The sequence below is a fragment of the Spermophilus citellus genome (assembly GCF_964194105.1).
Source record: "Spermophilus citellus genome assembly, chromosome: 3".
Classification (NCBI taxonomy): Eukaryota; Metazoa; Chordata; class Mammalia; order Rodentia; family Sciuridae; genus Spermophilus; species Spermophilus citellus.
In genome coordinates this window covers 45997152-46008593 of record NC_138184.1, presented here as the reverse complement: position 1 = coordinate 46008593, position 11442 = coordinate 45997152, and the positions used below count along the sequence as shown (strand labels likewise).

The 11442-nt window shown below is 37.4% G+C and overlaps 1 protein-coding gene across 23 annotated transcripts in view; it reads left to right on the top strand.

The window, feature by feature from the left end:
- Nucleotides 1–594: 594 nt before the first annotated feature.
- SLMAP (sarcolemma associated protein) overlaps nucleotides 595–11442 on the top strand; it is a gene marked incomplete at its 5' end in the record, with an annotated part of 163488 nt that continues 152640 nt past the window's right edge. For all 23 annotated transcript variants that reach the window (XM_081284607.1, XM_081284601.1, XM_081284602.1 and 20 more), the window contains one exon: nucleotides 595–792. In XM_081284607.1, the coding sequence (XP_081140733.1) occupies nucleotides 595–792 (198 nt within the window). The remainder of the gene's footprint in view (nucleotides 793–11442) is intronic.

Genomic DNA, 11442 nt, shown 5'->3' with positions numbered 1-11442 from the left:
TCCCGCTGGCCCTCTAGATCCCCTCGCCGTCGCCTTCGCTTCTCCACCCCCGAGGCCCTTGAGCACCAGCGGTGGCTGCCCAGAGGTGCTTTGGCTACACCTTTCTTTGGCCTCGAAGGACCTTCCTGGCCGAACCAAACCGACCCTTCCTTCATGCTGCAGTGCTGCAACGTTTCCGCCACCAAGGGGGAGAAGCGCCCGCGATCTCAAACAAAACACAAGAATTGGTGTGTGACTCATCTGCTTGGATACCTTCAGTCCCCAAACTGTCTTCCAGGAGTTTTCTTGGCCGAAACTGCCCGATGTTTGAGCCTTTTCTTCCCAGGGAAGATGGACTGAAAGATGCTGGTTGGGGACTTTTTGTGATCTGGGCGCTGCTGTGTTTTAAAGGAGGTGATGGGACTTGGGCTGGCTTGTCTCCCCACCCAAGTGAAGAGTTGTTGATGTTCACTGGTTATGCTTAGACAATGTGCAGTGTGTTTTAATTTAAAATTTTTTTGGGGGGATAGGGGTGTTGGCTTGTGAAGAGCATTCCGAATCTAGAGGAAACTCCTTGTTGTCCCCGGTAGGAGAGACATCCCCAGTCTGTCCTCGATGCCGTCTGCCTTGGCCATCTTCACTTGCCGCCCGAACTCTCACCCGTTTCAGGAGCGTCATGTCTACCTGGATGAGCCCATCAAAATCGGCCGCTCGGTGGCACGCTGTCGACCAGCACAGAATAATGCCACCTTTGATTGCAAAGTGCTCTCAAGGAACCATGCTCTCGTCTGGTTTGATCACAAGACTGGCAAGGTAATTTCACCACATTGTCTAACAATCTTTTCAGTTTTTCTTTGCTGAGAGCCATAATGTATGCAGGATCCCAGGGTTGCATCCAGAGGACACTGTCAAAAAGGCCATGGAACCAACTTTTTGTGTGCCTTATTCTAGTGGAAATCTAATTGAGGTGGTTGAATGAAAACAGAGAAGGTATTGTAATTAAATGACTCAGGAGGGCGATGGCATCTTGATAACGTGGTCATTCCCAGTGAAATCTCAAACCCTAATTCTTTGCAGGAAAACTAGATAGTAAAATTTGGCATCTTGCTTTCAATCTTTTAGAAAGGTGAATCTGCACTTCAGTGCTTGATTAAGCAAGCAGCCTTTCCCAAAGCAATTCAGGAAATTTGGCCTGTATTACACTGGGGCTCAAGTGTCCCTGTGTTGAAACTTAGTTAACACAGCTTTTAGTTGAGTTCAGATAAGGGCCTTTCTAGTAAGGATAATCGCTTGTGTAAGCTTAATGTTTTTCAAAGGTCTGTTACATATTTATACTTTTGAAGGAATAATTTGCAATAACTAAAGCAACTTAATTAAGTGTGAACAACTGTAAATTTTTGTTTTCAGAGTTTTGTTTACAAGTTGGGTGAAAAATATACCTATTATTTTTGAAAATCACTTTTTGATATTCTCTGCAGCACTTTTTTTTAGTACATAATGCTTACTTACAGGGTGATATTAAAACATTAGTGTTAGGAAATTAATTTATTTTCTGAAATTATATCCAGTGCTATCAATTACAGCATTACTTAAATATAACAGGATGAGTTCAGTGCATTTCATTTTTAGTGTAAACATTTTGGCATTTTTATGTTGACACTCTAATTAATGTATGTGTGTGCTTTAAATTTAAGAAATCAAAAGAGTAAGATCCTTTCGTTTTTTAATCTTGTATGGAGGGAGTATGTATACCAAAGAGTTCATCTTTGTGCCTAAACCTGAGGTTTTATTTGAACTGATTCAATTTATACTGAATCAATTCCAACTTAAAGTAAGTTATGTAAGGCTAATAGGAATATCTCAGGTTTCATCTCCTGACTTTTTGCCCCCTCTTTGAGTTAAATGATCAAGCTTTTCTTAAAAGAATATAAGTCTTCAAGAGTAGTTTTTTGAAATGAAAGAAACATGAGCCTCATATCGAAGCAAGAAAATACTTCTGTGGCTACTGACTTAAAGAATTATTAAATAAATTACCTTTTAAATAGAGGAGGATGAGATTGCCCAAGTGTGTGTGCTTGTGTAATACCTATAACCTACTCTGTGTAGGATAAAATCTGAAAAATTATGTCAATTTTTCTGTATTAACACCAGCTGCTCATTTACCTGTGGAACAGATTCCTTTTTCTCCCTGGAAGCTAAAGCTTGGGTGCTTCAAAGACTTCATACATTTTCTGTAATCCTTTAAAATGAGTGTTCTCGGAACTCATCTTTCCAACTGTTGAACTAAGTATCAGTTAACTAGTGTCTTAATTCAACCAGCTTTTACATTTTTGCCTTTTTGTCCTTGGTCCAACTTAATCAGATGATAGGTTTGCTCACAGTGTATGCTATTAAATATACTTTCTTTGATTCAACACTAAAAGGAGACTACAGTTTTTCTTTTTTTAAAATAGTGTTACATGCACAGTGCTTCCCATGGCTATACCAAAACCCTCATAGTAGGTTAATTTACAGATCAATAGGAGCTGGGGAATAGATTGTTTAGTGGTAGAGCACTAGCCTAGCATGCAGCACCACAAAAACAAATAAGCAAACAAAAACCCAACTATTTTGGGATGACTAAGAATATATCAGTATTGAGTAGTTATGAATTTAGATGACATGTTGAAATTTAATGGAATTTGTAGTTAGGAAAACTTTTTATCTTTTGGCTGGGAATATAGCTCAGTAGAGTGCTAGCCTAGCATGTGCAAGGCCCTGGGCTTGATCCCCAGTACTCACTCCCCCGCACACATATAAAAACCCAAACAAACAAAAACCTTATTTTTGAAGGATAGACTTGTTTTATTTCTATCATTTTCACTTGTTTTTTTTTCTTTTGCCTTATTAGCTAAAATAACAGTCAGGATATGAGGCAATTAATGTGTACATAGAATTATAAACTAACTACCACATAGTCTAGTTAAAATAATAACCTCTCAGATCTTGCCATGTTTTCAACTTGTTTTAGGAATTAAAGCTTGATTTGACTAGACAGGTTTTTATTGAGCACCTATTATGTGCTAGATGCTGGGAGTTACTGAAGAAAACCATACCAGTTTGACCAAATATCATCATTTACTGTTTTCTATGTGTACTTTGTAGTTTGGAAATTTATTCTGTGATCAGCTAATAACAAAAATCCTCAGGCCTAATATATATCTCCAGCAAATTATAAAACACAAGAATCCTCTCCTATAAGTATCATTTCAAAGAAGTTTGTTGTTTAAACATTTCTAAGCTTCAATTTTCTTTTCTTTTTGGTGCTTGGGTGCAAAGCAGAAGCTTACCACTGAGCTGTATCCCCAGCCCCCCTCTCATTGTTTTGAGGATTGAGATAATTATGTAAATCACTTAGCACCTTGTGCCTGGTCCTTATTAAGGGCTCAGTACTCAGAGAAGGAGGAGGGTGTTTGTGGGGGAACAGAGAATCCTCTTGACAGAATAGCACTTTGTAATTTGCTATTGTGCTATGCAATTTTAGGAAGCTAATGAAAAATCATTTTTCTTTAATGTGATACACGTTGAAGTAATTTTAAAAATAGAAACTAATGAAGTTGATAACTTTGTCCAAGTAGACATTTTGCTTGAGGGGTTTGAAATGGGAGTAATATGCCCTTTGGTTGACTTTCAATTTGTGGGTAACTTGGGAGGGCCATTAAAAGTTGGAAGAAATAATAAATACTTGAAACTTTTTTGATTATTCAAATAACATTCATTATAAAAAACTGACAAAATGTAGGCAGATGGAAATCTAGCTGACACTTTTTAATGCTAAATCCATGGAATGTTTCATTGTATTTAAATCTGCATGTTGGAGGATGACAGGTTTGCCACAAAGTGTAGTTTTTAATATCTTTCCCAAATCATCTTCTCAGGGATGTAACAATTGTCCTGGCTCTGTGTATCATCCTTCACTCCATTTTGGAGTTCAGAATCTTCAAATTAGGTAACAAAACGATTATTAGTCCTTCAGTTGACTCAAAAGTGCTCATGAGCAAGCAAATCAACCCATACGGTAGTTGCACAGAAGGAGTTGGTGAATGTGATTTGAATGGTACCTTTTGATTTGAGGCTTTGGGCACTGGTGACAGACAGGCTAGTGGTTGACACAGTAGTCTACCATAGTCTCATTGAAATTTACTTAGTAGTACTGGCTGTCTTGCCATTCTCACTTTGCATATGTTTGAGCACCTGTTCTGTCATGATCTGTTTTAATGAAGGATATGGTATTGAGGTGAGAAGAAATGGCAACTCCTAAGAAGTGATTATTTCTTCTTTGTAGGAGCTTATTATATAGAGAGGGTGATTATTCACCTTGAAAACAGTTGATTGAGATGATAATATATGTGTTTAAATCATAAGAAAGTGATGGGGTGGATAAATAAAAGTAAAGCTTTTTTTTTAGTTGTTTTTGTTTTCAGGGGATGTGGGTAGAATAAAAGAAAAGGAGAAAGGTTTGAATCAGCTTGGCATTTTCCCATTGCTGAGGAAACTGATTTTATTATATTGGAGTGTTCTTTTGGAGAGTTATGGGTAAACATCATCCATTTTATGGGTGTGATGTTGTTTTTATGTTTGTGTCTTTGTAATTAACTATCAGACCCTGGAGGAGATGTGTCTGTTTCCTACTATTTTGTATAAAGTGGATTTTGAGTAAATAAATCTGAGTAGTGTGGTGTCAGGTTGTGCAGTGCCTTCATTACCAGGCCAAGAATGTGGCACCTTTGTTTCAGTAAAGGTCAAGGAGAATTCTGAGCAGAGGCACTGACACTAAAACCACCATTTAAGAAAGAATGATGTGGGCTGGGGTTGTGGCTCAATGGTAGTGCGCTTATCATGTGTGAGGCCCTGGGTTCTATCCTCAGCACCACATAAAAATAAATAAATAAATAAAATAAAAGGTATTGTGTCCAACTACAACTGAAAAAGAAATATTAAAAAAGAAAGAAAGAAAGAAAAAATAATGCAAGAACAGTATGTATAGACTGACCTGGAACAGGGAAAAATGAGTAAGTGTTTAACCAACACTTGTGCACTAACTATATGCCAGGCCCTGTACCAGGCCCTGTCCTAAATGCTTCACACATGCCAGGAGCAGTGACAGAAGCCTATAGTCCCAGCAACTTGGGAGTCTGAGGCAGGAAAATCACAAGTTTGCGACCAGCCTTAGCAACCTTGCAAGACCTATCTCAAAAGAAAAACTTAAAAAGGGATGGGAATATAGCTCAATGGTAGAGCACCTCTGCGTTCAGTTCCCAGGACCAAGACAAGACAAAAGAGATTCAATTAACTGTTTTACCTTTAACTTATTTATTTAATCCTCAACTCTTTGAGATAGGTGCTTACTTTTCCCACACAAATGAGGAAATCGGGGCACAGAAATTAGGTTAGGTTAACTTGCCCAAGTTCACATACCTAGTGAATGGTAGAACTGAGATTTGAGCCCAGATGTTTTTACTCTTGACTCTAGAGCCTGAGCTCATAACCAAAACCATTCCAAGACTTTGTAATATTTTAGCTAGGATGTGATTTTTGTAAGGTCAGTTGGAATAAAAAGATTAATTGCCAGAAATGAAATCAGACAAGAGTGTTAAATTGTCCATTAGAACTTCAGCAAAGAGAGAAACTGTAAGAACTAAAGATTTTATTGACCTTAGGACTGTGTGTGAGTGTGTTACTGCAGATTGAATTTAGGGTTTTGCTCTTACTAGGCAAGGTGGCCATTGAGCTTTAAACCCCAGTCTCTAGACCTTAAAATTTTTAATAAAGGGCACTCTATTTAGATAGAGTCAGTCAAGGAAAGGAGGAATTGCTTAAGCAAAGGCAAGGAGGAGGAAGGATAGGACATGTTCCAATGACATTGCAAGGAAGTCTTTGCAAAGGAAAAAACCAAGATTGGTTCTTTCCTTTTTCTTAGCATGTCTAAACATGACTGCAAAGATCCTGGCCATATCTTTTGAGAAAGGTAGATTATACATTCACTGGTTTTGTGGGTTTAACAGATAACTAATTTTTTTTTCTTTTTTTTTTTTTGGTCACAGAAGTAAAAAGGTCATTAAAAGGTGCTGTTTTTTTTTTTTGGTGAGAAAATTGTTTGACACACACTATATTTAAGGTTAATGTTAACATGGATAGAAAGCCAGGTTGTATATATAAGGCACATATTTATTTCTTTCTATGTTACTTTTTGTGGTCTCACTAAGTTGCTTAGGGCCTGGCTAAGTTTTTTGGGTGGGTGGGTGGGTGGGTGGGTACTGGCGATTTAACCCAGAGGTGCTTTACCACTGAGCCACATTCCCAGCCCTTTTCATGTTTTATTTTGAGACAGGGTATTGCTAAATTGCATAGGACCTCACTAAGTTGCTTAGGCTGACTTTGAACTCACAATCCTCTTGTCTCAGCCTCTCTAGTGCTGGGATTACAGGCATGCACAACCACACCTGGCCTGACTAAATTTTTGAGAGTGGCCTCAAACTTGCAGTTCTCCTGCCAGAATTGCTGGGATTATAGGTGTACACCACTGTGCTCAACTCAGTGTTACTTTTTACATTAGTGGGAAATAGATGAACTATTTTCTCTGTTATTTCAAGTAGTTAAAAAACTATGGGTGGTGGGTTGAGAATGTGGCTTAGTGGTATAATGCTCGCCTAGCATGCATAGCCTTGGGTTTAATCCCCAATTCTAATAACAAAAACAAAAAAAGTATGAGTGGTGGGTGGGTACATGCCTGTAATCCCAGCCACTTCAGAGACTGAGGCAGGAAGATCACAAGTTAAGGCCAACCTGGACAATTTAGCTAGACCTTTTCACAAAATAAAATGGGCTGGGGATATAGCTCAATGGCAGAGCACTTGCCTAGTGTGTACAAGGCCCTGAGTTCCAAGCTACCACAGGGTGGGGAAAATATACATATGTATAATTTTATGAGTGAGTACACTTAAAACCATTTTTTTCTCCACTTATTTGTAAGTAAGGTTAAATTCACTCTAGCTTCTCAGGCTCTTATTTGGTTTTCTTAAGTGGTTATTTATGTTAGAGTTTAGTATCCATTCTCTTTGGTAAATAGAGAGGAGAGTGTCTGTCATTTAGGGTTTAAGTGAAAAGATTGCGAGATTGGTTCTTAGTGTATGTTGGTTACTTGGTGATTATTTGAATCAAGAAAAAGGTTGGCATTTATTAGCTGCTGAAATGTTGTCAGTACTCTTTCCTCTCCTGGGTACCACGTTTCTCTTACTGGTACTTCAGGTAGACGATTTATACCCCTGTTCAAAAATCTTGGTTGTTGCCTCATTAATGTTTAATATTAAAATCTGTTCCTTGTTTTCTTTTTTTCCTCTCAGCTTTATCTTTTATTACAGTTTTTTCTTTATCCCAAACTGTGTATCCACCCTTTGACAATGCTTACTGTTTCTACAAGTGCCTTTTGCTGTATTCCCTTCCAGAATGACCTCTCTCCTTCATCCCTTGAGGCTTTGTTCCAATGTGAAACTTTTCCTGTCTCCCACTAACTGAAGAATTAATTGCTTCTTTCTCTATATTCCTATAGAACTTTGTATATAATTTCATTATAGGATATAGACAACAAAATAACCATGATGCAAATGTACTATTTCCCTGAGGCAAGCACTTGAGAACAAAGGAGTGGGTACTATATAAATTTTGAGTAAATGAAATATGAACAATGGAGTAGTTGTATTTCTACAAGCCCCTGGAGAGTCAAAGGGCAGAAGGTCATTCAAGTTAGTTCTCAATTTGAGATCATGGACTCAATTACCAATATATAGTCTTTGTATAAATCATTGTGTGATTGAGAATAATGATGTTCAAGACACTTTGCTAAGTGTTTTGGGACTGTAGATAATCATGTGGTTTATATTAGTTTTGAATATACATACATACACTCATGCAGAATAATACTTTCTTGGGGGAGATTTTAAAGTATTTTCTTATTTTATTTGATCTGTTTAACACTCTTAAAAAGTAAGTAGAACACTTGTTTAACACTCTTAAAAAGTAAGTAAAACACTGTAGTCTGGCTCCTTTTATCCAAAAAGAGTTTGTTTAGAGTTTATTTGCACAAGGTCATTTAGTAGTAATTAAAACTAGAATCTAGATTTCTTATCCCCCAAATAAAAACCAAGTACTAGACCCTTATTCTAAATTCTCACTCCCTACCCCGCCCCACCACTGGGGATTGAACCAGGGATACTTTATCACAAAGCTACATTCCCAGTCTTTTTTATTTTGAGACAGGTTGCTAGGAGCAGGGAGTAATGGGGAGTGTGATTGTTAATTTTGGGTCAACTTGGCTAGGTTGTGTTTTTGGTCAAACTCAGTCTAGCTGTTGCTGTGAAGGTATTTCTTAGATATGATTAACATACCAATAGATTTTGAGTAAAGTGTATTTCCTCTGTAATGTGAGCAGGCCATTATCAGTTGAATCAGTTGAATCCTAAGGAGAAAAGACTGAGACACCTTACCCCTGCCTCCAAGAAGGAATTCTGTCCCCAGAGAACCACTGGTTAAAACTGCAATAACAGGTCTTCCTGAACTCTCCAGTCTGACACTGCTGATTTCAGACTTGCCAGGGCCCACAGTCACATGAGCCAATTTCTTAAAATTAATCTCTCTGGGGGCTGGGGTTGTGGCTCAGTGGTAGAGCATTTGCCTGGCACATATGAGGCACTGGGTTTGAGCCCCAGCACTACATAAGACTAAATAAACAAAATAAAGGTATTTAAAAATATTAATCTCTGTGTGTGTGTGTGTTTTCATACACATGTTATTGGTTCTGCTTTTCTAGAATCCTGACTGATATAGAGAAATACTGCTAAATGGGTACAGGTTTCTTTTGGGGATGATGAAAATGAAAAATCAACTGTGGTGATAGTTGTGTAACTGTGAATCATATAATTTATTTACACACATATAAATATATTTATTTACCTCCCCCCCCCTCCCCAAACTGGTGTTTGAGCCTAGGTCCTCACACATGCTAATAAGCAAGTGCCCTACTACTGAACTACAGCCTTGGCTCTTTTTTAGAATTTTATTTTGAGGTATGTTCTCCAAAATTGCCTAGGCTGGCCTTGAACTTGTGATCCTCCTACCTCAGCCTCCCATATAGTTGGAATTACAGGTGTGTGCTACCGTGCTTGGCTTAAGTTATATACTTTAAATAGGAAATTGTATTGTAGGCAAATTATATTTCAAGAAAGCCCTTATTAAAAAAAGGAACATTAGATGGAGTAATAGTTAGTATCAGTTTAGTGAAACAAATTAGGGTGTAGGAATGGAAGAGAGTGAGTATTCAGATGTGGATTAATTCAGCATCTTTTGCAATATAGTTTGATTTGTCTCTATTAGTGCAAATGTCTTATTCTTGGACCTTTGCTTTAACAAATATAGTGGATGGAGTATTTCCAATTAAAAAATATTTGTGGGGTTAGGGTTGTAGCTTAGTGGTAGAGCACTTGCCTGGCATGTGTGAGGCACTGTGTTCGATTCTCAGCACCACATAAAAATAAGTAAAGGTATTATGTCTATCTATACAAGTAAAAAATATTTTAAAAAATATTTGTAATTTGCTACAACTGTGGTATTATTTGGAAATTGTAATGCTAGAGTCTTAACGTGGGCATTGAAAAATGATTTGTAAGATGCAGTTTAAAATTCCCTTTCTGAACTTAGGAAGTGTAAGATAGTAATTTTACTCATCAATGATTTTTGAGGTATGTGGCCATATAGAGGTTGGTAAAATATTATTAGAATGAATGATGCTGGTTGTTTTTTTTTTTTTTTAAGTGGGTGGGAGGGGATGGGGATTGAACCCAGGGGTACTTTACTACTGAGCTACATCCTCAGCCCTTTTTGAGACAGGGGCTTACTATGTTGCCTAGGGTCTTGCTAAGTTGCTGAGGCTGGCTTCAAACTTTTGATCCTCTTGCCTTAGGTATGTGCCATTGCATCTAGCAAATGATGCTGTTTTGATTAGTAGAAACTATTCACTTAAATTATAGTTGAACTTAAACTGGGATCATTATGCATTCTAGTCTAAAGCTTGCAGTGTAATATAGTGTCCAGTAGGTAGCTCTGTAAAAATATAATTATAATTCAAATAAATTGAACAATAGAAGTATCTGTGATTCATTGTTTCCAGGGAGCTAGGAGTGATGTGTTTCTTCCCCCAGGAATGGGGGCAGAAAGTGTGGGAGGAATGAAGAGGGCGTCACAGAGAAAGTTGTTTTTAAGCCACTGTTTGAAAATTGAGTAGGGTTTTGCTAGGTGGATAAAAAAGAGCAGTGCATTCTAGCCTGAGGCAACAGCATGAGTTTAAGGCAGGAAAGTCTAAAAGAGAATGATATATTCTGGGAAACACAAATCCAGAAGTTAACAGAATTGGGGAGGGGAAATAAAACTGCTGTCAAGTCTCTGAGGTACCTGAACACTGCTGGCTTAGGCCTGATTGAGGAGTAGTTAAATTTTTTGGAGTTGGTCTCCCTGAGTTGGAATCATGGCTCCATTGCTTCCCAGATGACTGGCGTTGGGGAGTCTTTGTGCTTCATTTTCCCCTCTATAAAAATAGTCTTGGGCTGAGGTTATAGCTCAGCCACAGAGTCCTTACCTGGTGTGCTCAAGGTCCTGGATTCAATTCCCAGCACCTCAAAAAACAAAAACTAAAAGAAAGCTAATAGTAAAATTTAGCTCACAAGACGTCATCAAGATTTAATAAGAATTCATATAAAGCACTTAACAGGATGTCTGGAACATAAGTATTCAATAACTGTGGCTATTATAATTTTTTCTTGTTTTGTGTTTGCACAAAATACTTATATGCTTATTTTCTGTACAAGTACTTTTTCATTGTTAAAAATTTTCTTCTTTGAATAGCTGTCTTTAGAGTTTTCTAAACAAAGTAAATTATTTTACATGTGTGAAATTTTTGAATGTGTTAAAGAAAGTCTTTTAGTAATACCTATTATTCCGTACTCTCAGTTTATATATTTTCACTCTAAAAGCAGGACATATCAGTAGCATGCTTGGTCTGTCTTACTTGAAGTTATGAAATTAAAGGAGTTCAGTAAACTAAAAGACAAGAATCTAGTCAATCAGGAAACACATATCAAAGTTTGTAATGCCATAATAGGCAATGGATCATAATGAATGTATTATGATGTTACTTCAGTCTTCAAGGATCTTTTAGTTTAATTGAGAAGCTAAAGCTAACTGCTGTTAATAATTAGGGAAGAATTAAGTTGTAAATGGAATTAAGAGCATTGTATGATCAAGATAGGAACAGCTTATTTGTCTAGGAAGGGGCACTGGAATTAGAACCTGAAAGTTTAGGATAGATAATAACATATCTTTGACATGTAAAAGCCTAGCACTAAAAGACATAAGAGCAGAGTAATTATCAGAAGG